This window comes from Suricata suricatta, chromosome 15 (assembly GCF_006229205.1).
Source record: "Suricata suricatta isolate VVHF042 chromosome 15, meerkat_22Aug2017_6uvM2_HiC, whole genome shotgun sequence".
NCBI lineage: Eukaryota > Metazoa > Chordata > Mammalia > Carnivora > Herpestidae > Suricata > Suricata suricatta.
Window position 1 is genome coordinate 60038965 of NC_043714.1, and position 27220 is coordinate 60066184.

Below are 27220 nucleotides of genomic sequence, written 5' to 3' on the forward strand. Positions count from 1 at the left end.
TACTATATGGCAATGAGGAAGAATGAAATTTGGCCATTTGTAGCAAAGTGGATGGACCTCGAGGGTGTCATGTTAAGTGAAGTAAGTCAGGCAGAGAAGGATAGATACCATATGTTTGCATTCATAGGTCTAACAGGGGAGACCTGGCAGGGGACCATGGGGAGAGGAAGGGGAAAAGAGCGGGGAAAGTGAGGAACACAGATCAAGGGAGACTACTGAATACTGAAAATGAACCATGGACTGAAGGGGGAGGGGGAGGGAGAGGGTGATGGTCATGGTGGGGGGCACTTGTGGGGAGAAGCACTGGGTGTTATACGGAAACCAATTTGATAATAAACTATTTAAAAAAATTCCCTTATGCCTTCCCTAGCTGGGCATGTTCTTATTATCTATACCCTAAATGTCCGCCGAGGGGCCTCAGCTCTGTCACGATCAGGCCAGCATAAATGTAACACAGAGGAGCAAATGAAGGGAGAAGATGTACCACCCTCATGGAGATTGTCACCTTTTTTGTGAATTTCCTACCAATATTAATTTTTCTCCAGAGCGACTATAAAATTGAGGCCAATAATAACTGGAATTCAATTTGTTGGAAAACTTGCACTTGGTAGGCCTAGGTATAGAGAATGAAATTACTAAGCGAGCATAACAAGGTGTGAGAAAGGCCTGTATCTGGCTGACCAGCACTAGGCACGGGGCGTCCTTGATGGGGAAACTTGGCAGGTTAAGAAGGAGCACCACTTCTGTATTTGTTATTCATCTCCTCGCCAAATTTCATTCATTGAAAAGAAAAGGGAAGAGGAGAGAATGATTTTTCCACTAATCAAGCATGAATTATCTCATAGCTATATTAAAGAACAGGTTGATTTGCTATCTGAAAAATAGCAGACATGCTGAATAATGTATTCCTTTGAGTACACCGATATTGATTAATGAAAATGTGCAGAGCCGCGTGTAAACAATCAGATAAAACAAATTTCTTTTTCGCTACCTCACGTGGATACTGGTAACAAAAATATTTTCCAGATTGAAATCCAGCGAACTTCACCCCTGGAATCCACACGATGCACTTGGCGACACCCCTCTCAGTAGAGTATTACACAGACCTTGAAAATTATTTTACAAACACGGATAGCAAATGTGGGGAAATGTGTATGGATCTACTGAAAGTGTCTAGATACTCAATTCAGTTATGTAAGAGAAAAGCCTGAAAATAAACCCATTAAAATGTTGAGTTATTTTATGGGTGATTTTATTTCTTCTTATGTTTTTTTTTTTAAATCTTAAATTCTTCACTAAGCAACAGAAAGCATATAACTGAAAGATTCACTTTAGGTTATGAGGCTGGAATGAAGTCAGAACTTCCACTTTAGGTTTTAGGACCAGAACTTGTATTCCATTGAAAAATACATACATTCTGATTCAGAATAACATAAGTGTTTTGGTTGTTGTTTGTAAAACATTAGTGTCAATTCAGTGTTGGAACACTGGATGCGCTCCTCTCTGTGGCCCTACACGTCCCTATGTCTGGGTTATTCTAAACTGCCCACGCCTCCCTGCTTGGACTTACCACCTGCTGTGGAAGAGCCTTTCTCAGCATGAAGGTAACTGAGCCACGTGGGGTGAAACCTACACCTGTGGCCTCATTAATCCCTCACGAGCCAACTGGCCTCTGGCAAATGAGACAGGAGAGACCCTGAGACCTGCCAGTTGAAGTTACAGGATCCTTTTTGATTCAGGGATGCTCTGAGGGGCCTTAGAGGAGCTTCCTGCTGTGTTCAAGTCTCTTCTCTGCTTCCAAATGACCACCAAAAAAGTCACTAAATTCCTTCATTCAATCGATCAATAAAGATTTCGCCATTTGCCAAGTGATACATCCTACAAACATATATGGAGGACTGCACTGTTACGGACTGAACTGTGTCCCCTAAAATTCCTACATGGAAACCCTTGCCCATGTGACTGTATTCAGAAATAGGGCCTATGGAGGTTAAGTAAGAATATAAGTGTGAACCCTTAACCAAAGGAGGGTGCTCTTATTAAGAAAAGAGATGCCAGAGATCTCTCTCCCTACACACACACACACACACACACACGAAGGGCCAAGTGGGGACAGAGCAAGAAGCCAGCTGTCTATAAGCCAGGAAGAAAACCCTCACCAGAAACCAACCCTGATGACACACTGATCTTGGACTTCTAGCCTTCAAAACTACTAGAAAATAAATTTCTGTTGCTTATGCCACCTGCTTTGTAGGATTTTGTTATGGCAGTCATAGTCAACTCATAAATACACCTACTCTATGCAGACCCAAGGCTAGGCATGGTGTGAGTAGAACAGATGTGGCCCAAGGTTTGAGGAGATGAAGTTCACTCTAGGCTCTGCCCCAGTTCTTGGAGGCTCACTCCCGGAAGATGGAAGAAAGTCAGAACCAGCCTCTGGCAGATGACAAGTGGAAGTGATGAGCCAGAGTCAAGTGGATGGATGGAGAATTATTCCTCCTCTTTGGGCAGCCTGATTATTAAGAAGATCTTTCTTCAGAGGGTGGAACTGAACCTCGAGAGAAAGCTGTCCCATCATAAGGAAAGCAGCAGTGGATTCTGGCACAAGAACAAAGAATCCCTACATTTATCAACATATTTATCATTTTATCCTCATCAAGATGGTGGAAACAATAGATTTCCTTGTTCTTTATCTCATCCCCAACTAATCGCTTTTGGTTGTCAACAGTAGTCAGTGGGAGACAATACCTAGAGATGTGGACATGCACCACTACTCCATCTTGAGAAGTCGGAGCAGAGACTTGGTTGATTTATAAATCATGGCATTGCAAAAATGAGACAAGGCAAGACCAAGATCCTTTCTCTTACCTCTTTTTTGTTATGTGGGCTGCCGCCGTGATAGGAGTGGCAGTTACAAGGAAGAGATAGAGGAAAATAGTACAATGATGACATTTAAAAATGTTCTGTGAAACCTTCCTCTTGAGGTGAATGTGTATATTTCCAACTCCAACCAATAAAATACTATTGGATATAAACTACTGGGTAACGTACCATCCGATCATTCACTGAGCGTCTCAGAGGGCTTACAAGTACCTCAGATCAACATAAGTTAAAGCAATAGTGCCTAAGGTCCTTAAGATCTTAAGAACCTGATACCTGTGTTCTTTTTTTAAAGTTTATTTATTTACTCTGAAGGAGTCAGAGAGAGAGGAAGAGAGAATCCCAAGCAGGCTCTGTGCTGTCAGCATGGAGTCCAGTGTGGGACTCAATCCTATGAACCATGAGATCATGACCTGAGCTGAGATTAAGAGTCTGATGCTTAACCGACTGGTTAACCCAGGCGCCCCCCCCCCCAATACCTGGGTTCTAAATTAAGTAGCACCAGGACCCAAGAGGGCCATGTCCACTTCAAAGGATAGGATGTTTTCACTTGGAGTCAAACCACTTTTCAAAAGAAACCTTGAGATGGGCAATCGAGGGTTCACATGAGGGAAGTTTTCCTAACGATGGCGAATACAACACGAGGTGTATCTTTAGATGTCTACGGTGTACAAAGGCAAGGAAGAGGCAGCTCCGTATCTCCAGGCGAACAGTGCTGTTGATGGGCGGCTGGAGGAAAATGTAACTTGTGAAATCCTGCTTTGCTGCTTTATGAAAAGAATGTTTTTGCACTGTGAGCCTGAGTAAGGTGCAGTGGAAGCCAAGAAGGGAGCGGCATTTGGAATGTTTTAAATGACCTCCAGCCCTTCCGGGGAAGATTACACACCAACATACCAGAAGGGCTTGGATGTTTCATAAGTGAAACTCTGAGGGGACCTTTGGGAAATCAGAGGGAACAAGTCAGACTGTTCTGGAAAAGTGAAAATTATATCCTGGTTTTCTAAACATGGAATAAAGTAGATTCTTTGGCCCTGTTCCCAGGCAAAATTCAGTAATGGATTTTTAAAATAATGTTTCTTTATTTTGAGAAAGAGAGAATGAGAGTGAGTGGGTGGGGGAGGGGCAGAGAGAGAGAGACAGAGAATCCCAAGCAGGCTCCGTATGCTCAGTGCAGAGCATGACGCGACATTCGACCTCATGATCCATGAGATCAAGAGTCAGACCTTCAGCTGACAGAGCCACCCAGGCACTGCAGTAATAGATTTTTAAAAGTAATCTTTTTTCTTTTTTTTTTTTTACTTTGGAAAATAGTTAATAGGAGTTCATAAAGGCCCTTGTGGCTTCCTTACATCAACTGTTTTATCCAGAAACCAGATTACTAGAGAAGTAATAGACGAAGTGAATATTCAGAAAAAAATGTATTGACAGAGTTTCCCTTAATATTCATTTGGACTTCAAAGGAATAAGTGGTGGGTACAAAGCTTATCAGTGGAAAGAGTACTTTGTTAAGTGGCCATAGATATCATTAGTTGATTTAACTAGGAATGGAGGTAGAGCTATGGCCTCGGTCTGTCCTGTTAAACACTTTTATCAGTGATTCATATGAAGTTGCAGAGGGCGTGCACCTCAAATCAGCAGATGACCCAACACTGGTAAGAAGACGAAATAAAGAATCAAGACATAAGACTGCTAAGCACTGCAGTGTGAGCCCCAAACAAACACCACCACAATTAGAATGGGAGAGGCTTGATGTGGGAGCACCACTGGACGTACGTTGACTCAGAGCTACCAACAGCACTAATGTGAATTTAAACTCAGTTAATGGAATGAGAGCAGGTGCTGGCCCTGTGTTGCTCTGTTCTGGTCAGACCAGGCCCAAAACAGCATTCAGTCCTAGGCACCCAGCTTTAGGAAAGGGCTTCGTAATCTGTGCCATGAATCCCTTTGGCAGTGTAAAGAAACCTATGGACCGTTATTCTGAACAATGTGTATAAATTATAAAGTAAACAGAATTATGAAGGAAAGCAGTGATAATGAAATACAGTTCCAGGCAAGTATCCTCATGCTCAAGACAATGATCAGAACAGCCAAGTACCCAAAACTACTTCAGAAAGAACATCATTTGGAGATATTCTGTCTGGAAAAGAGAAGACGTGTGAGGACTGGAGGCGGGAAGGGGCAGGCATACGTGTCCATGAGGTCTGTGAAAGTGCTCAAGCATAGGCTGGCCAGGGACTTCCTGGAGACAGCAGAGAGACTCTGAGAGTCTATAGTTGGATCAAAGCATTCCTGAACTTTGGTCTCTACAGGAAGAGCCACATTTGGAGCAGATGATTTGCTCCCAGGGATGCAGGGTGAGACAGCAAGACTGAGACAGTAAGACTGGGACAGCCTACATGGTAGCCAGCAGGGGTCCTTGGACACCACTCAGTAAGGTTTGGTGCTCATGTGTCAAAGTTGATTCCTCCAGGGTAAAAATATGTAGCGGGGGGAGCAAACTTGCTGTGGACAGCACAGAAATCTTCTGGAGCTCCAGACCAAGGACGGTATGGTCTTCTGGAGGTAGGCATCTCTCCTCTGAGCCCCTACACACCACCAGCTCATCTCCCTTGCTAGATCCTGACGCTCTTCAGGGCAGGAGCCTTGTGGCATCTCTCATTGGTTCCTTGGTGTCTAGCATTCTACCTGAGCATGGTATTCAATACATGTTGGCTGAATAACTGCATGAATACAAGTTTTCCAAAATGTTTAAAAAATGTGAGTTCAATCTTGAAAAGGAAAGCACGTGCACATGCATGTGCATGCACACACACACACACACACCCCTGACCTATTCTGAAATGCTATGAAACGTGGGGCAGTGAAAAGTTCCCCTTATGGGCTTTTCACTTGCAAATCGCACTTAGGAACCCATTAGGCAGTCAGATTCTGGACACTAAGTGGCAAGTAAATGTCAGCTGGACATTAAGATTTTTAAAAGTCATCATGTGCACGTTTAGAAAGGTAGGGCTTAAGGAATGGAATGTGTCTGCCGGAGTTTGTCCTATTCTTTTTTTTTTTAATGTTTTAAAATTTATTTTTGAGAGACAGAGAGAGACAGAACACAGTGTGGGAGGGGGAGAGAGAGAGGGAGACTCAGAATCCAAAGCAGGCTCTAGACTTTGAGCTGTCAGCACAGAGCCTGATGCAAGGCTTGAACCCATGAACCATGAGGTCATGACCTGAGCCAAAGTTGGACGCCTAGCCGATTGAGCCCCCCAGGTGCCCCAGAGCAGAGTTTGTCCTATTCTAGCAGAACAGCCTCTTTACATTCCTCCCAAGATTCTTCCCAAAGATATTTTCTGATATGCAGTCTCGAGGGGGACTCTGAAATAGCTATTATTTATATTTCAATTATTTTACATTTTAAGCTCTTTGTGTATCCTTAAAAATATGACCATCTGTCTCTTATCTGTGGCAGGGACTAAACTACAGCAACCAAGGAAATGCTGTCTCCCAAGAGAAGAGAACTTTCTTAGCCAGTCAGGAAAAAATACAGGCATCCTGGGACAGGCTTTCAAGCTGTAATTCACACCCAATTTCTGAGTTTTAGCTGAAAACGTGTGAGAAACCCAAGGTCATGCCTTGTTCTCTGGTTACAGAAGTCAAATACACATTCCCATGGTTGGAAGCAAACTCCACAAATTCCGGCAAAGACGCCACATTTCCTATTATCTGGAAGGATGAGTATGTGAACAAACAAAAGGCCCATGTAACGTGAGTGGGCCTGGAGAGCGAAGCCCTGTCCCTCTGAGGGGACAGAGAAGAGAGTCAGATACCCCAGCTTGGCTCTTTGCTGACCGTGGGACCTTGGCAAGTCACCCACACCCCTGACGCCATAGATTCCTCAAATGCAAACCGGGGGTAGCAATATGCCTACCTCATTGTATTGTTGCTAAGGATGAAATGAGTTATATGAATGCTGCATGGAACAGTGCCTGGAACAGAATACATAGGAATAGTCACTATTATCATTACATGAATCAGGGTGGGACTTCTTATTTGATTGTTCCCAGCTGTATGCGTACAACCTAGGACGATTCCAGGCACATGACGAATACTCAGTAAATACTTGGTAAATGAAATACTGAATGAACAGCTAGAATACAAGGAGGATTATTTTCTGAGAAGCCTGTGATTAATGACTGTCATGAGGTACTGCGATTTCTCTCCCGCCCTCCTACTCCCAGCCACACGTACTGTAGCTAATGCTAGATCCAAAGAACCTGGGTTTACATCTGCTAAACGCTCATTTCCAGATTAATTCAATCCTGGAAAAAAGTGATCTTGAAAGGTAATTGGGATGATATATTCTCTGGATTAGCCTAACATCCATGTTCTGTTTCTTCCTTCGAAGCCATCTCTAGCAACTGGTGTTTTTAGCAGGGACTTGGTTGTTTTGGGAGTCAGAGTTAACCTTTTCTGGTCTGAGAGTGGCAGGTACCATTTTATCAAAGAAATAAGTCTTTCACATTCATGGCTCACAGGGATCCAGTGTACATAAAGTTAAAGAATTATGTATAAATGGGTCTCTAACCCAGAAAAAAAGAAAGGGTGAAATGTTTTTATTTTTTAATGTTTATTTATTTTTGAGAGAGAAAAAGAGAGAGAGAGAGAGAGAGAGAGAGAGAGAGAAGAAGAAGAAGAAGAAGAAGAAGCAGAGAGACAGCATGACAGAGGATCCAGAGCGGGCTCTGAGCTGACCACGTCTGAGCCCAAGGTGGGGCTCAAACCCACAAACTATGAGATCATGACCTGAGCCAAAGTTGGACGCTCAACCAACTGAGCCACCCAGGCGCCCCAAGGGTGATATGTTTTTAAATGACTTCGCTGTCCAAAGTGACTCACAAGGTGGGTCCCGCAAGGCTCAGTGTGGCTGTGGGTAAGCCCACGTGCAAGTCAAATTCTTTGTTCAATATTTGGGGGAACTTGGTAGTAGAAATCCCTCATTTCCACAGAAGGCAGGGCAAAATGTGAGGGACTAGGCTGCACAGAGCTTCTGGATCCTGAGATCCCTTTGCCTGCTTGATTTTGAGAAAAACAAAAACAAAAAAACCTGTCTCACAAAGGATGTTTATGCACTAATTTCATTCCGGATATAGGTGTTAGAGAATGTTGCATAAAATGCTCCACACAAAAACATTATTATTAATATCCTTAATTAAAACAAAAACAGTTACAGCACACAGATTCAGCCAAATTAGTAAAATTACATATTAGGTAACTGGGTTGCTAAGCAATATTACATTCTTGCTTAATTGCTGTAATTAGCATCTCTCAGCATATGCCACAATGCAAGCCGTGAGAAAAAGAAAAGAAGAAAGAAAGAAAGAAAGAAAGAAAGAAAGAAAGAAAGAAAGAAAGAAAGAAAGAAGAAAGAAAGAAAGAGAAGAAAGAAAGAAAGAAAGAAAGAAAGAAAGAAAGAAGAAAGAAAGAAGAAAGAAAGAAAGAAAGAAAGAAGAAAGAAAGAAGAAAGAAAGAAAGAAGAAAGAAAGAAAGAAAGAAAGAAAGAAAGAAAGAAAGAAAGAAAAAGAAAGAAAGAAAGAAAAAGAAAGACAACTATTCAGATCCTTTAACTGGTTCTGGTGCACTTGATTACTTCCACTCACTGGTCCCCCTAATGGAGCCCAGCAGCCAGCAGGCTGGGAAGGAAAGAAGTGAGGGGAAAAGTCACTAAGAAGCCCGGACTGTAGGGGCGGAGAGGCTGCTCAGGAACCGAGGCGGCCCCTCAGCCAAGAAGAGCCAACAACTGCCTCCTCCCTCCCTCCTAAACTTGCATCTGCATATGGTGCGGAAAGGTCAGGCACGGTCCCCTCTCTCGAAAAGACACCACTGAGGGAGGCTGACTGTAAGCAGAGACCAATGTGATATAGGAGAATGAGCAGCAAAAGAGCCGATTTTTGGGTTTTAGTGGTATGAATCCAGCTGGATTTGCAGAGACACGGACCTAGAATGTCATGGTCTCATGAGCTCACGGCCAGCTGCGAGTGGCAACGGGGAGGGAGGAAAGGCGACGCCTGATGTGACCCGTCGCACTGATGCACTATCTCACTGGGTCTCCGCGATGCCGCTGGAAAGTGGTGTCACTAGCTCCCCTTTACCAACAAGGAATCCATGGTTCTGGGTGCTAAAGGGGCTGCTGGCCAGGCGAGTGTCCAGAATTCGAAACCACATGACTATAAAGTCTATACTCCTTCCACTACACCAGGAAAAGGGGCCACACTCCAGCGTGTCAACTGTAGTTAGAAAGGAAATGAAAGAGAGGGAGGCAAACCACGAGACTCTTAAATACAGAGAACCGACTGAGGGTGGATGGGAGCAGACGGGCAGAGAGGAGAAAATGCGTGATGGGCATCGAGGAGGGTGCTTGTTGGGATGAGCACTGGGTGTTGTATGTTCATCCAGTGATGAATCATGGGAATCTACCCCCAAAACCAAGAGCAACTATATACACTGTATGTTAGCCAACTTGACAATAAATTATATTTTTTTTAAAAAAGAGACAGAATAATGAACTCTTCAGGTCACCCACAGATTTAATTCACCCCCACACACTTGCCATCTCTAGAGATGAACACGGCTTACACAGTCTGGTGAATATTCTCAAATATGATAGTCCAGTGTCTTACAAAGTCTTCCTTTCAAGTTCATACTCTTTTTTGTTTTAATGCTTAGTAACCTTAGAACTTTAATTTTTAAATATATTCTTTGAGTTTTCTGGTTATCTCTTCCACATTCCCTTATCCCATCTGTGTTTTAATAAGTTCAACATATATCACAACGTGTGTAGAATATGTATACTAAAAAGATCTTCAAGAACTTCTCCATGGAATGTAATGACAATTAAAATCTTTCCTATTTTACTGAGGAAATGAAACCATGAGTGAATAACCCGAAAAATTAGGTTTATAACACTTGGCTTTTATCCCTCACATTTTTCTTTTCTTTTCTTTCTTTTTTTTTTTTAATTCCCCAACCATCAGCTCTTGGTACAATGCTAGCCACTAACAGGAGGCTGTGAAACATTTCTTAAACTGAACTGGACATTCTTGCTCAAGGAAGAAGCCATCAAAATAAGCCACCTTCCTGCAGTGTTGTAACAAGTATCATTTGGAACTAGCTTTCAGGGGCACCTTGGTGTCTCAGTCAGTTAAGGGTCCAGCTCTTGATTTGGGCTCAGGTCATGCTCTCAGGTCGTGAGATCTTAGGTCGTGGAGCCTGCTCATGCTTGGGATTCTCTTTCTTCCTCTCTGCTCCTTCTCTGCTCCTTTTCTCTCTCTCTCTCTCTCTCTCTCTCTCTCTCTCTCTCTCTCTCTCTCTCTCTTCCTCACACACACACACAGAACTAGATTTCTGGTGTGAGTTGAGGGGCTCCCCTCTCCCCGTTTCCATCTCACATGCCCCCTCCTTACAAACTAAAGCAACACACCCTTAGCCCAGTCCTTATAACCCAACAACTTTGATCTAAGACACTACGAGTCCCTGATAAATGCAGTATTACATGTGGGACCAAATGTGTCTACTTACTTATCAGTTATTCATAAATTACTTTCAATTAATTTTTCCAATATTAGCAATTGCTAACAATGGTCAGTCACGTATTATGTCTCAGTCATATGTTAAACACTTGTATTTAATGCCCTAATGGATCCCATCAATAACTGAATGAAGCAGAAGATACTACTGCCCTTCACGGTGATGAGGCTTGGATTCAGAAAGATTGGTATTTTGTCTGAGATCACATGGCAAGTAGAGGTCTTGGGATCAACTCCTGGTTTGTCTGATTCCAAAGTCCTTGGACCTCCTCACTAAGCTCATCTCCCGTCCAGCTTCGAGAAGCTCCTGGATTCACAAAAGGAGGGCAGGAAGGAGACTGGCTGTTAGTGTGAACACTAGGTATGGTTCACACAAACAGGATGAATGGGTGTGGAGGCCAACTCCACACTTCTCAGGCTGATGGAGTGTGGACCCGTGGGGTGTAGATCCTCTTACGCTGCCCTAGGGGAATGCCCACGGCACACGCCCACATTCCCTCAGAGTGAAGAGGCCTCCCACGCGTAGTGTGAAAGCCACAAGCCGACTGTAGGTGAATGTTTGACAAATGTGATCGGCCAAACTTCCCCAGTGGAAAGCATTTCTAAAGTTCCTGAGGCGGGCCTGAGGCAGCAACTCCTTTTAGCACTGAGAAAACAGGTTAGTTCCTTAGGCACCAAGGACGACCCAACAGGTTTAATAGAAGGGCCCGTGCCTTTGGCTCCCAAGTGGTGTCAGAGGAGCGAAGTGCAATCCATCAGCTCCTCGTCCCCAGCTCCTCCACCCCTTCTCTTGGGCCCACAGGGGACTCTGTGCCTCACTCCTTTTGCAATCTCTGCGCTTCCCAATCTTTCACCAACCACTGCGACTAGACGTGCAGAATTTCTGGGTTAAATCTCCTTTAGAATTTCAGAAATACTGCCACCTTAATACTCACTCTCTGGAGGCCTATCACACTTGCCAAGGATGACGGCAGTGACAAAAAAAGGAAAAAACCCAACATACGTCCTCCATATGGGCAAGAGTACCTTTTTTTCCCCTTCATGTTCAGCGACATAAAATAGGCTTTGGCTAAGCCAAAGAAAAAAAATGTTTTCCCAGGGACTCATAAAAGCTGAGGGATGAGAACAGCTAACATTACAACGTGTTTGAAAACTTCCTGAGCACGCTGCTATAAACTGCACCACAGACGCACATGGGTGCCATCGACGTTTGTCAGCGGGAGAGGCAATGGCTCCTAAACTTCTCTGCATGGCGGTCAACACCAACATGTTGTGAGCATTTCTGGTGCCACTGCTATGAAACACAATCAATTTTTCATCTTCCAGAAAAAAATAAATTAGATGTGCCTGGGATTCCAAAAAAATAAAAATAAATAAAGAAGGAAAGAAAAAAAATCAACCAAAAAAACCCACACCCAACCCTAAACAAATCAACAAATCAACTATGAACTGTCTGAGGAAGTAACTCGATTTTAGAAGAATCCTGCTTCCTACTGGCTCTGGCCCCAGTCAGTCCTTGTGCAAGGGAAAAGATGGTCTCTGACATTCTGAACAGGGCTGCCAAGCAGGGCTGAGGTGCGAGGAGGGCTGCGGGCAGCTGCCCAGACCTGCTGTGGGCCGGATGTTCTGGTAAATAAGGCTGTGCCGTTGTGGCTAAAGATGGACTCTTCCCCACCCTCACCCGCTCTGTCCATATGTTGAAGACGGAACCCTCAGTGTATCTATAGGTAGAGATAGGGCCATCGAGGCGGACTTTAAGGTTAATGAGGTCATAAGGCTGTGGCCCTGCTCTGGTGGTTTGGGTACCAGAATGCTCCAGCGTTCTCTCTCCTCCACAGACGCGCAAAGAAGTCCTGTGAGCATATAGCAAGATGGCAGCCACCTACAGACGAGACAGAGGGCTCTCACCAGAAACCACCCACACTGACACTGTGTCTTTGACTTCCAGCCTCTGGAACTGTGAGGAAGTAATTATCTGTTATCCAGGCAGTGGGGTTTTGTTGTGGCTACCCCAGCTGATGGACACTGTCATACCTCCATTTTCATAATCACTCTGCAGCAGACATTAGGATCCGAGTTTTCAGAGGAAGAAACAGGATCCGAGAGCTGACACGACTTGCTCAACATCACAGAGCCTGTAAGCTGGGCCTGACTGGGCAAACCCGGAGTATGAACCCAAGCTGTCAAATCCAACAAAAGTTGTTGTTTTTATTTAAAAAAATTTTTTAATGTTTACTTATTTTTGAGAGAGAAGGGCAAAGACAGAGCATGAACAGGGGAGGGGCAGAGAGAGACACACACACACAGAATGGAAGCAGGTTCTAGGCTCCAAGCTGTCAGCACAGAGCCTGGTTTGGGGCTCAAACTCACAGAGTGCAAGATCAGGACCTGAGCAAAAGTCGGACGCACAACTGAGTGAGTCACCCAGGCACATCTGTTGTTTTTATTTTTTAAGAAGACGGTTTTTCAGGCTTTCTGTTTGCTTTATTTTTATTTTTATATTTTTACTAACACAATGGGTTTGTAAAAATTTCTTTTTTTTTAAATTTTTTGATGTTTGTTTATTACTGAGACAGAGAGAATGGGGGAGATACAGAGAGAGAGGGAAACACAGAATCCCAAGACAGGCTCCAGGCTCTGAGCTGTCAGCACAGACCCTGACACGGGACTCGAACCCACAAACCATGAGATCTTGACCTGAGCTGAAGTCAGATGCTCAACCGACTGAGCCACCCAGGCACCCCTGTAAAAATTTCTTAGATAGTGCTATAGTGATGACTTGTGGATTTCTTAGATAGTGCTATAATGATGAAGTTTTTTTTTTAAGTTTATTTATTTATTTTGGAGAGAGAGGCAGACAGACAGACAAAGAATGCTAAGCAGTTTCCATTCTCCCTGAGCAGAGCCCGAGGCAGGGCTCGATCTCATGAACTGTGAGACCATGACCTGAGCAGAAATCAAGAGTTGATGCTTAACCAGCTGAGCCACACAGGCATCCCTGAAGTTGTGGGTCAATATACTATTAAACCCCAAATTAGAGAAAAGGTAAATAAGAGTAATAATAACTGAATTTATTTAGCACTTACCATGTCCCCTTATCAGGTAGGAACAGGTATTATCCACATTACAGAGGTGGGGCAAGAGGCAATAAGAGATCACAACATTTGCCCAAGTTTCCAAAGCTGGTAGGTAGCTGGGATTTGGAGTCGTGCTATACTATAAGTTTCCAGAATCCGTGTCCCAGACCTGCCTCAGGGAATGCCCCCGGGGCATCCATGCCATGGAACACGATGCGGTCACTAAATTAAAGCTAAGGTAGAGTGCAAAGTATCAGTGGAAATGCCTAGAAGTCTATGTTCAGTGAAGCAGGGTAGCTGTCCGGTACATTTTGGGAGCTTCTGATGACCGTGTGAGCATTAGATCCAGGACAGCTTTTGAACTAATTCACCAGCAGTGAATAAGGCAACATAAGGCTTCTGAAAAACCACAGGGAAGAAAGACACACATCCCTGCCGTGACGTTTCCCTCTGACCATGAACCCTGGGAGTATGAGAGGCAGAAGAGCACAGTCTTCCAAACCAGACATTCTCCAACTGTAGCCTGTGTCAGAAACACCTGGGGGGCTGGGTGACTCAAAGATGGGCTGGGGGCCCCACCTCCTGTGCCTGACTCCATTGGTCTAGAGTGGGGTGGAGAGCCCGGATGTCTAAGTTCCCAGGTGGTGCTCACGCTGCTGGTCTGGGACCCCATCTTGAGAAGCCCCGGGCTAAGCCATGGATAGAAAGAAACTCTAGGCCTCTGATGGCATCCACAGTCCTGTCCTCACTCTGTTGTGTGATCCGGGTGGCTACCTGCTGCATGATTAAGTGGTCAGGAGAGCTAAGGAAAGATTTGGCACATTCAGAGCACATTCTAAAACTAAAACTCCGGGGAGTAGGAACATGCTCTTTTGGGGAGTCTGCAGAGAACGGTGGTTAATAAGGTACCCAGAGAATCAGAATCTCGGGTGTCCCTCATACTAGCGGTATGACTGAGGGTGAGCGCCTTAACCTCTTAGTTTCTTCGTTTACCTATCTGTGAAATGGGAATAACCTAACCCTTATAGGGTTGTGGGGGTTTAATGTGGTCACCCTGAGGACCACATATGCCTGATGCTTGTTGAAAACACATACTCCTGACTCCAGAACTTAGCTTACGGAGCCAGAATCTCCGGGGCAGGATCCTCAGGACCGGCCTCTGTTAAGAATCACCTCTAAACAGTCAGGTGATTCTTAAGTTGGAAGTTTTGCAAAACTGGATAGAATCCATGTAAAGCAACTGGCCTTGATCTCTGCTCCTTCCACAAAGGTCAGCCATTGGTCGGTTACTGCCTGGGTCTATTTGCAAATAGTGCTACCATGGCCTTCTTGATAATGTCACTCAAGGTGACTCGTTAGAAAAAAAAAACAAGACTAATTAGTAGACATCCTATAATAAAATCTTAGGCATTGCACCTCTGTATTCATAAATAAAAATTAATTGAAGTGTATATTTAAGATTTGCATACATACTGTTTATAAATCATACCTTAACAATAGGTTGTAAAAAGATAGGAGTCTCCTTCTTCATAAAACTGCACTGAGAGATAAATAATGCTACTAGAGAGGCTGCCCAATGCTAATAAATAAAGGACACACTGTGGTTCAGTCAAACATCCAACTTCGGCTCAGGTCATGATCTAGTGGTCTGTGAGTTCGAGCCCCACATCTGGCTCTATGCTGACAGCTCAGAGCCTGGAGCCTGCTTCGGATTCTGTCTGTCTCTCTCTCTCTCTCTCTCTCTCTCTCTTTCTCTCTCTCTCTCTCTCTCTCTCTCTCTCTCTCTCTCAAAAATAAGCATTAAAAAAAGTCTTTAAAAAAAGAACACACTGTCATATGGGACTGCATAGAATAAATAGGAAGTAAACAAGTCACTTAGGAAGTAAACAAGTCACTTAGGAGCTTAAATATGTGGCTTGGGAAGCAGCCAATGGAAGTACTCAGGTAACTTCTGCAATGGAAGCTTCCAGAGTTTCCCTTTGGCTTCTACCACTTCTGGCAGTGATTTCTCTGTCAGCCCAGCGTCCCGTCCCCAAGAGCCAGCTTTGTCCGCAAGGACAGACCGGTTTCTATCTCAGCGCGGTACACCTTGCCCCATAGCCCGGAGCCACCCGAGGCCCGCATCCGGCCGGTGTGATCACATGATTCGGGGGGGAGGGAGGGATTGTTTTCCTCGTTTCTTTGTCTGCTTTCCAAAAGTCCTTCTCTAGGTGCATCCACAGGCTTGTGGAGGGAAGATGATCATATCCAACGCGTGCAAACCATGGCAGCGGCCACACGAGCCACAGGATCTGCCAGGCTTTGGAGAGACAGCAGCATTTAACAGACGCTTTTAACCGAGGAGAGGACTCTCAGACAGGGAGGTGACCGTGACTAGCCTGGGCGAAGCACTCCTCTAGCAGGAGGAAAACTAAGCCAGAAACTCCCGCTTGAGGGGAGGAAACAAGAATGAACAGCCAGGGCCGCCTTAACATCGTCGACACCCTCTGCCCAACAGGCTACCAGCTGGAGATCAGGTCAGGATTCCTGCCTAGTTTGATCATTGCTCCCAGGGATGATACGCCCATGCAAGAACACAGTTTTCTTCAGCCGTTCAGTAGGGAGGCTGGGTAATTTGGGAAAGAGACAGTTAACTGGGAGGTCAAGTATGGACACTGCAGCTCTTTTATGCTTAGGTGGTGGGTGCTGAGGTTTTTATGCTGCATCTTCTGTTCTAAATGAGCACAGTTTGCACTGAAGAGGTTTCCATTTCCATGAGGCTACTCATGTCCTTTGCTCACAATCCAGACGTGGCTTGTGAGCCTGTAGTGGGTATTTCTGGTGACCCACCCAAAGCCACCCAGATGCCAGTTCCCGTGCCCATGCACCAGTCCCCCTGAGCTGCTGGGGGCCAGCTTGTGCAGGCCCCGTGACAAGCCTGCGACACGGCGATGGATGCTAAGGGGCAGCCTGCGCTTTTGACACACTACTGCGGAGCGTGCCAATCCAGTCATTCGCCTGAAGGGGGGCGAATTCTGAGCTGGTCATCTATGCTCTAGTGCGGTGCTGTGCAACACCACTTTCTACCATGAGGGAAATGTTGATCTGTGCTGTTCAAAATAGTAGCCACCGGCCACAACTGCTGAGTTCCTGAAAGGTACTAGTGTGACTGAGGAACTGAATTTTTGAAATCCTGAATGCATGCATGAATAAACAAGCAGCTTCCAGGGGCACCAGGGTGGCTCAGTCAGCAGAGCATCCGACTTTGGCTCACAGTCCGTGAGTTCGAGTCCTGCTTCAGGCTCTGTGCTGACAGCTCGGAGCCTGAAGTCTGCTTCAGATTCTGTGTCTCCCTCTCTCTCTACCCCTCCCCGACTCATGCCCTGTCTCTCTCTCTCTCAGAAATAATAAACATTAAAAAATCTTAAAAAAATAAATAATAAAAAAAAGGCACCCTTCATTAGTCAGAATGCTTTGGAACTATGAGGAGAAAGCTATGAATTAGGGCAAGTTTTATTTCCAATTTGCCTGAGAGTTATCTAGAAATTTTACTTAAAATTTTGTTCCCGAAAATCATTATTTTTTAAAGTTTATTTATTTTGACAGATGGGAGGGGAGGGGCAGAGAGAGAGAGTTTCAAGCAGGCTCACCACTGCCAGCACAGAGCCTGTTGCAGGGCTGGATCCCCCAAACTATGAGGTCATGCCTGAGCTGAAATCAAGAGTCAGACGCCTAATTCGATGAGCCACCCAGGCGTCCCGTTCCTGAAAACCATTCTAAGAGGATGAATCCAACTTCTCTTCTTAGTACCTGGAATTCAGGGGCTATGGTCTAATCTTTCTTCGACACCAGTTGTGAGAATGTCTCAGAATCTGAATGTCAGTGCCCATGGGTGAGGTCTGAGGCTATAAACTGTGGAAAGGAAATGTAAATGGATCCCAAGATACAGCGTGAATCTCCACAGGAATGGGAACATTTTAAGATGTTTGGATTCTGATTATCGAGGCTTTATCAAGAGTACTTTAATAGCTATCCTGCCAAAGATTTTGACGCTTAGGATACTAAAAAGTTAAATTACTGTTTTATTTTATTTATTAATATCTAAGTGATCTAGGCTTGGTCCCTGGTCCCTGAAGGCCTCCTCTATTCACCTCTGGGGCCAATAATCACCTTCTTCAGGCCCCCTCTGCTATTCTCCATAATCACCATCTGTGGAAGGAAAAGGGCTTTGAAGGAGTTTCAGCCCCATTCACCAATGTCATTGTGTCCCCTCCTTTCTGCTCCTGGGTTTCCTTCTCTTCCCTGCACCTGAGCCTGGGCTATGACTCGTTTGGCACCTCAGTCCCTTCAGAATGGAGAACCATCTTGTTTCTGCTCTTGCTCAGGACTGCTGCTCCTAAAACCTGTCTACTATGCTCTCTGTCAGTTGGACCAAAAGTCCCACGTTGTTCAATAATTCATTCAGCAGACATTTGACAGCCCAATATATGCAGGCACTATGCCAGGGAGGCCATACACATTATGTTAGCACACCTACCTTCTAGGTAAAGAAAGAGAAGTAGAAGAGTAAGGAAGACTGTGTCCATTATCACAAAACACATACAGAAAGAGCTGGTGACGGAAGCCAGGTCTGGGAGCTGTCAACGACTTGAAGGCAAGACTCAGGTTTGACGCGCTTTTGTGCTCAGGATACAGACTTTCAAAAAGGGGATAAGCACGTGATGCATTAAGAGAGTATGTCACATGAACAGGGGCGCCTGGGTGGTGCAGTCAGTTAAATGCCCTCTCTTACTTTCACCTGAGGTCATATATCACGGTTTATGAGATCAAGCCCTGTGTTGGCCTCTGCACTGACAGTGCCTGACTGGGATTCTCTCTCCCTCTCTCTCTGCTCCTCCTTTGCACATGACCCCCCGCAAAAGAAATAAATAAACTTTATTTTTTTTTATTTTTTTGTGTGTTCCAGTATCACTGTATTTATGGACTCAGAAATTTGAATTTTACATAATTTTCACATGTCATAAGATATGTTTGTTCTTTTGCTTTTAAAAAGCCATTTAAAAATGTAAAAACCATTCTTACACGGCGAGCTATAAAAAAAATAAATAAACTTTAAAAAATGTCACATTAGGGAGCTTAGGTGGCTAAGTCGGTTAAGTGTCTGATGTAGGCTCAGGTCATGATCTAGTGGTTCGTGGGTTGGAGCCCCACGTCGGGCTCTGTGCTGACAGCTCATAGCCTGGAGCCTGCTTCAGATTCTGTGTCTCCCTCTCTCTCTGCATGGAAGGTCGGAAGAGACAGACACACAGCCGGCAGCCCCCTTGCAGAGAAAGCACCTACATGACTGGGAGGAACTCGCTCTGGGCTCTGTCGTGCTGAGCAAACTTAAAAAGCACAATAGGACATCCCACGGAAATCTCTGTGCCACCAAGCAAAGACACTTGCTGGAGGATTCTCCCTGAACTTCAAGATTGTAAACACAAGCGCTCAGTTCATCTCAGAAAGAACGGGGTGGAGACCCAGGAAGGTGACTAGGCTGGGACCTTCTCACAGATGCCCCTGTCCCTTCATGATGGACACAGCAGTTTGTTCTCTGTCTCTGTGTTGCCCCAGGTTTGGCATGAACGATAAACAATCCACCCGGATAAAGACGGGCGGCTCTATTCTGGAGGAGCCCTCAGCTCCTTATGCAACAGGAAGCAGGAATACAAGGCATTGGCATCACTGCAATGGACTAGAAAAGCTCCAAGCTGCAAATAACATCAGACTCAAAGACAAGGTCATGGTTACCTGGTGGCCAGAAGGGGGTACGTGTGAACGGGGCTGCCCCAGGCTTCCTTCCTCCGTGGCATGCTGTCGTAGATTAAAAGGTCCTTCTCGGTCAGTACGACCAGGGCTGGCTTCCACGGTTTCTCGCTCTCCCCGGGCACCTGAAATAGAAAGCAGGGCACCGTCAAACAACAGCGGGAAGCAAGAGTGACTGGAAAGGAGAAGCTGGCATCTCCCCAGTCAGAAGACCCGCCAAGAGGAGTCCTTAGTTGACATTGTGAAATCCAAATGAGAAGAAACCATTCCCGGACGCAGGACTCCTGATCCTTATGTGATTCCTCAGGGGCCCTGGTGTGTATTGTCAGGACGGCCGAGGGGCGGCCCAGTGTCAGGCTTCTCTCTCATTCCTCACCTGCCCCAGGCAGCATGGAAATCAGTATTTCAGCGGGGATGCAGACGCCGGGGGGATAAGCACTCCCGGATGGCTCTCTGGTAGAGTACTGTTTTTATTACAATATGGTGAGGTTTGAAAGCTTTTGAAGAAATGTCCAAAGGCTCCGAAAATGTATGATGGAGGCAAATGTCTGTCCGGAGAGGTAAGAGACATCACAGCCTTTTGCTTTGACTGTTTCTGTGATTCGGGCACCATCTTAAAATTCTCTTAGTTCTACTCAGCACAGAAAGTTCCTTAACTTGAGGGCTTAAATGACCTGGCAGGGATAAGAGAGGACTCATACATCAGTTGAATGTTTGGACTAGGTGACCCTTAAGGTCCCTTCCAATCCTAAGGGTCACATAGCTCAGGTCTTATCTCATGAGCCACCCCTCTCTGCCCAAATTCTGATGTGTTGATGTGGATCATCCCCAATTCTGTATGTGTTCTTTCATCTGTGAAAATTCCCCCCTTCCGATGTGAACGCTGGGTCCTGAGCTACATCTTGATGCTCAGTTTGGAAAAACTAGATGTGCTAGCCATGGTGCTCAAAGCATGGACCATGTTCCAGGAGCATCAGCGTGACACGGGAGCCTGCGAGAAATGCAGAGTCCCAGGCCCATCCTAGACCAACAGAGTCCAAATCTGCAGCTTAAGGACGTCTTCTGGTGACTCATATGCTCATTAAAGATTAAGAATCACTGCTCTAGAGGAGGTTAAGGTTGTCTTTGATACTGGTAATTCAGTGAAGATTCAACTCTTTCATAATAAACCATGATCCAAGATCTATTCGAAGTTAAATGAGGCAGTAAGCTAAATAAGTGATACAGCTCACTCCTTCCCTTTCTGTTCTTATGGTTACCTTTTCATAAGTGACGCAGTGACACTGTACTGGAGTGGCTTTAAGACTGAATGACCACAGTAGAGAAGATGGGCAGGATTGTGGGAGGGGTGAGCTTTGTAGAATATGCACTTTTATGGGCTGCTTGAGCCTGAGAACGTGCTCCATTATTCATTGCTCATGGAACTTTGGGCGAGTTATTATTCTCTATGCTTCTATTTCCTCACTGATAAAATTGCACAGATCAGTGGTTGAGAGTGTTTTCTCTGGAGCTAGAATGCCTGAACATAAATCACAACTCCTCAATTCACCAGCTGTGGGATTTTGGGCAAGTCAGCTAATCTCTTTGTATCTCAGTTTCCGTATCTGTAAAATGGGGAAATAACAGTACCTCTACCAGAGGATTACTGTGAAGATTGGGTTAAAATGTCCAAAATGCTTATCACAGTGCACAGTAAGCATCAGTTAGAGCCTGTTAAGTAGCATATACCTCATAATGCTATAGAGGAGATTAAGTGAGACCGTGCACCGGGGTGCACCTCGCTGGCTCAGTCAGTAGAGTATGCAACTCTTAAGCCCAAGTTGGGCTAGGAGCCTACTTAAAAAAAATTAAAATAAATGACACAGTGTACATAATGTGCTTAGCAAAATATCTGGCAGATGGTTAAGACCCTCCAGTGAAATTTAAGGTGGGAAACTTGTAGCAGACTCACTGAATTCTAAATTTGTCAAAAAGGTATTAGAAAGGCAGCAATATAACAAAGTACTGACTTTCCTTGGAAAAAAGTATAAGGTAAGCAAAGGATATCTTCTGTGTTAACAATTTCAGTTCATTCTCTTCTCATCCATTCCAGAGTTGTCCCAGGAAGAATTCATTATACAATGATCATGTACCCTTTACAATAACTCCAAATAAAACCTCCCTTTCTAGAAGGAAGAACCCCCCCGCCATAAAACTATTTATACTAGAATGTGAATGACTACCTGACATTTTTCTCCCATTGTGCATTTCATACATATAAAAAGAAACCAGGTTTAGCCTATTGATTTTCCCAACAGAACAATGGCATCTTTAAGAGAGCAAAATGAACTGTTATAGAAAACAAGGTATTAGATCCTGCAAGGTGACCAAGCTATAGTCTCAAAGCATAAAGTGTTTGGGAGGTTTGGAATAAATTTTTTCCAGCCTCTACATTAAACTTAGCAAATTACTTTTCCAGTTCATTAAATTGGACTGGAAAAGCTACAAATGATCCTCTCTAAAGTGCCTATCTTCCTTACCTAGTCAGATCTGTTCCATTAACTTTTACTGGAACCATTTAAATGTGAATACAACTAAGCATCATTCTTCAAGAATAATATTAAGTTTGCAAAAATAAACCTTACTAGTGAATGCCAACAGTAAAATCCAGAACTTTCTAATGGTGGAGTCACAAACTCACCCACATGTCAAATGGTATATATAAGTATGAGTAATTCTGAAACCCTAAAACATTTTGTGGCTTATTAAAGAGTGCTTTGTAGATTTGTTAACTGTGCCGTAAGAATATTCAGAGTGGACATTTCCCACTGTTTCTCTGTGCAGAGCTTTCATTTTAACACTATGTGAATGCTTGAAGCTAGAAATCTGCCCATGAGGACAACCAACCAACTTGCAAGGAGAAAGATGGTATGTTGAAAACAGGTTCCTAAAACCGTACTTTATGCCACGTGAGCTTTACACTGCAAAGCCTTTCAAGAATGCTTTTCTTCGGGCTGCAGTTTTTCTTGCTGTTGTTAAGTGACAACTTCCATCACAAACCCAAATTTCCTGGCACCCAAGATTCTCCAGCATTAACGCAACAGTTCTGGGATGTGTCTACATTTTATTAAAACGTGGTTCCAAAAACAGATGTGACAACTTCCACCTCAATCCCAGCTTCCTGCCACCAGATGCCGCGGCACTCAGTTTCTCAAGAACCGATCATATTTCTCATGAAGAAGGCAAAGGGGGAGAAATGGAAACACACATAATTCTGAAATTACTCCGAGGCACATCTCTGGTGAACTGAATCCTGTCCCTATGGTCACTTCTGCAAAGCATGAGAGAAAAGGCTGATAAAATGGCAAGAAGATTTTGAGAGAGTGGGAAAAAAGTGTCTGCTAGCAACTGAGAGAAGTAGAAATAAATGGATGAAATCAACATGTATATCTTAAACTTATGCAATGTTACATGTCAATTCTATCTCAACCCAAAACACCCGAGGGAAGGAGAGTCACGGAATCCTCTGTTTGAGACAGGTCTAAGTCACTGAGATTAGAAGCTTTCAAACTTTTAAAACTCACTGGACTCTCTGATCATCTCACATCACAAGTCATGGAACACAACAGGGTTCTGGATGGGGTTACAGCCTGGCTGAGACTTTATGTCTTTATGCTCCAATCACCCACACCTCTGGGGGAGGTTCCTCGCAACCGCTGGGATGCAGACTGAAAACTGCTGGCCTTGTTTCCTCTAAAATATCTAGAATCTGAAGATTATTTTCAAAGAGACAGTTTTACCAAGGCCTTTCAGTGCCTTTTTTACAGAGATTTCCACAAGAAAGACTAATAATGTTGCTTAGGAAAAGTTGTAATGATGAAATTAATTAATACATCTAGAGTGCTTAGAAAAGTGTCTGGCATACAGTAAGCATTTAAAAATAAAATCAGAATAGCTCATATTTAAAAATATTAGCTATTCTAATTCTAAAAAATACATGCACTCAAATGTTTACTGCGGTATTATTTACAAGTCAAGATATGGAAACAACCTAAGTGTCCATTGCCAGATTAATGGATAAAGAAGATGTGGTGTTAATACACAATGGAATATTACTTTGTCATAAAAAAGAATGAGATCTTGTCATTTGTGACAACATGGATGGACCCGAAGAGCATAATATGCTAAGTGAAATCAGTGAGACAGAGAAAGACAAATAACATAAGATTTCACTGATAAGTGGAATCTACTATAACAAAACACACTGAAAAACAGAAACAGATTCAAATACAAGCTGGTGGTTGTCAGATAAGAGGCAGATGGGAGGATGGGTGAAATAGACCAAGGGGAGTAAAAGGGAAAAAGTTACAGTGATAAACAAGTCACAGGGATGAAAAGTACATCACAGGGAATATAGTCAATAATATGGTAATAACTTTGTATGGTGACTCATGGTAACTACACTTACCATGGTGATCATTTCGTAAGGTATATAATTGTTGAATCACTATGTTCTACAACTGAAAGTAATATTATATGTCCACTCTACTTTGATTAAAAGGAAATATTAGACATTCTAATTACCACATCTAAGAATAAATGAATATCAAACAAATGATCTAAGTAAACTTGGGCAAGTCTTACTCACCTTCATGGGTCTAACGTCCTCCCTGGTGGGAGAATGGGCGAAGACAAAGTTACTGCTAACAGCCCCTCCAACTTGACAATCAGATCATCCGTTTAGTTCAGAATTCCCTGCTATGAGGCTAGGATCTCTTTAGTTACTAGGACCCCTGCTTTATACATTTCCCTTGTTCCATGGACTCTGTTCAGAGGGCAAAAAACATAGTATAGATCTCTTTTTCTCTGCTTATGCCAACTCATTCTTCCCAACATGCTCATTTTCTACCCCTCACTTGGGTACAGAGGTGGCAAGAGAGCTTCGAGGCTTTGGAGTCAAGGGGCAATGTCTTTAAAATCTGGCTTTGCCACTTCTTAGCTGAGAGATTCCCTAACTGCTGTAAGTGTTTGTTCACTGATGTGTAACATGCCGATAATGGCCTCCTATGCATATTTTATAAGGATTAAATGAGAGACTGTATATAAAGCACTTCCCATACGGCAGATATTGAAAATGTTACACTAGCCACATCTACACCTCACACACACTCTTGCTTCCAGCTACCTTGCTAAGCGAGTGACTAATAGAATAAATCAAGTTCACGGAGGAAGAAGGTCAAGCACAACTTTTGTTTTGGAGATCATGGCTATCTTGGCAACTTTTTAATTTAAGTCTGTTCACTTCAGATTGCTGGGAATTTAGAACAAAGGACAAGATACTAGGGTAATAATAATTAGCAGTCATCAACTTCCAAATGCTTTACAAACATTAGATAATTAATCCTCTGCACCAACTCTCAGAGAGGCAGATAAAGATCCCTTTCACTTTACTAAAAGGAGAGGAACAAGTTTCAATGTGGCCACGGGAACACGGGGAACACGGTACCACGTCACAACCTGCAGGCTTCTTCTAGCTGGCCCCGGAAACAACTCCAGGACCCAGCAATCAGGAACCTGGCGGGACACTCACACCTGGATGTAGAGCAGGATGGAAAGGAAGACGAGGCACAGAACGGGAAAGAGGAACAGAAGGCAAGTTCAGAAATAGGGCTCTGGGGAGCCTTAGTTCCCCTGGACTCGCTTCTCTTTCCTCACTCAACGCCCAAATTCTTTGGCACCTGGATCACGTGGCGAATTCAAGGGTGGCTCAAAATGGGGGAGCAGCCCAAGTGATCCATCCTGTTTGATAGATGTCAAGATGATGATGAAAAGTGTTAGAGCGAGCTGAATGAAAACAAGGGAAGAGAAATATGGTTTGACTGCGGGACCTTTAGTAAGGGTACCATTTTTATATGTCGACATTTCCAGTACCCACAGGCCCTAATTTCAAATTTGCTCCCTCCTGCCAGATTCTGAAACTGGCTCTGGAATTCTATAAGCCACCTATAATAAAGCCCCAGATTCAGGGTTCATAATTAGAAGGCTCATCAGAGTCCACGTACAAGTTAGCATGGTGGGACTTTGGGGCTTGGGTTATCAATAAATCACCTCGGGGGTGATTCCTACACCGGCTCCAGGGAAGAATTCTTCCTCACCTCCTCCAGGTTCTGGAGCCACCATATCCCCCGAAGCTGTGTTAGTCCAGTCTCTGCTTCCTTTGTCACATGGACTTCATGCGGTCTTCTCATCAAGACACCTGCCACTGGATTTAGAACCCACCCAATTCCAGTATGAACTCGGCCAACTACATCTGCAAAGACCATATTTCCAAATCAGGTCACATTCTGATGTCCCGAATGGACATGAGTTGGGGTTGGGGGAGGGTGAGGTAAAGACAAGAAATTAATCATAAGAAAATGGCATGAATCCTCTATATTTTCAGTTAGTTTTCCAGGCTTTTTTCCCCCTCTTTGAACATTTGCAAACATGGAGCGTATTTTTTTGAACGTTATCTTATTTACGGAGTATGCAGAAGGTCAGATGCTAATGTACTCTAACAGAACCCTTTGATGGCTCTATTACAGGTAATGCCTTGGTCTCCAGGGGTTCATAATGAAGCCAACCTTAGGGCAGATCACACATGTCCGAAGAGATAAGTGCAGAGCCAAGGTTTAAAACCTCCTTTCATCATACAGCATCACGGAAAGTGGAGGCAGAAAGCCCAAGAAGGTCTAGTCCCCATCCGAGGCCAGAGCATTTCAACCACATGAACCTGGCCTTTCAATTGTTTTGCCTCATTTGCTTACTGCTAATGAGATAGCTCTTCAAAATGACAACATTCTAAGTAGGATACATTCCAGGAAGTGATCCCAAGGTCGCTTCCTACTTCATAAAGATTGTTGAATTCTAGTTGGATGATTCTGTATCTCTGTGTCACTTTCAGTTCAGGCTACGTATAATCGAATTGGACTAATAAAGTGGAAGAATCAGACCCAGGTACCCAAGCCTGTGTCTCTTTAAGTTTAGGATAATTTTCTACCCTACACCCTTCTCTGCCTTTGAAAAGCAGAATGACAGCCTTACCAGAGAACTCAACTATAGGAAGGAGGAGCACCACCCCTTTCTGCCCATTGTCTGTGTCAATGTAACCAACTCCCTCTCCAAAAAAAGAGGTGCTGTGACTCTGATTGTTCAGATCTAGAGCTGTCACTGGGTCTTTTTAATAGCAGGCACTGTCATGTTCACCACAAGTAGGTATCTGTGGTCACTACCCACTCACTGCATATCACCGTATCTGCATGGTAGGAACATGTGTGCTGATTGGTCCTAGAGAAGACTGGCCATTTTGGTCCACACCATTGACTCATTTCAATACCCAAGCGCCCTAGCTTCAAAAGAGGCCAAAGGAGACAAGACATATCACTCTGACCATGTTCTCTATGATGCCACATTTATCTGGGTTTGGCATTAATTAGGGCTTATCAGGCACTCTTAATTATTAATAAATATGATGTGTTTTTTTTGTTTTCCATGAGTACATTCTTCCTTCTCACTTTCAGCTGGGAACCCCAGAAAGGAGAAGGGGTGCGTAGTTATGCTATCCAAATCCTACTCAGCATTCTGGGAGAAAACCAGGCCATGAACTTGGACCTGCTGTTGTCCGATCCACCCAGTCTATTGTCATTTGTTACTGGAGCCTTAGGAAATACTACAAATGCCATGCTACTTTCACCTCCCTTAATCCTTTCAACACCTTGAGGCATTTATTATTATCTCCATTTTACAGAAGAATAAACTGGTTCAGAGAGGTCAGGTACTAGCCAACATTCCATAATGATAGTTATAAAGCCACTTTTGTGCCTTCCTGACCTCAGAAGCTGTGATATTTTCAGATCACAAAGTTGTCTCTCATAAGAAAGGAAAAGG

At 44.0% G+C, this 27220-nt stretch overlaps 1 protein-coding gene across 1 annotated transcript in view; it reads right to left on the reverse strand.

Annotated features, from left to right (window-relative positions):
* Positions 1–27220, reverse strand: part of SNTB1 (syntrophin beta 1) — a 225649-nt gene that overhangs the window by 15231 nt on the left and 183198 nt on the right. The window contains exon 4 of the mRNA XM_029923369.1: positions 19301–19440. Coding sequence (XP_029779229.1) covers positions 19301–19440 — 140 coding nt within the window. The remainder of the gene's footprint in view (positions 1–19300; positions 19441–27220) is intronic.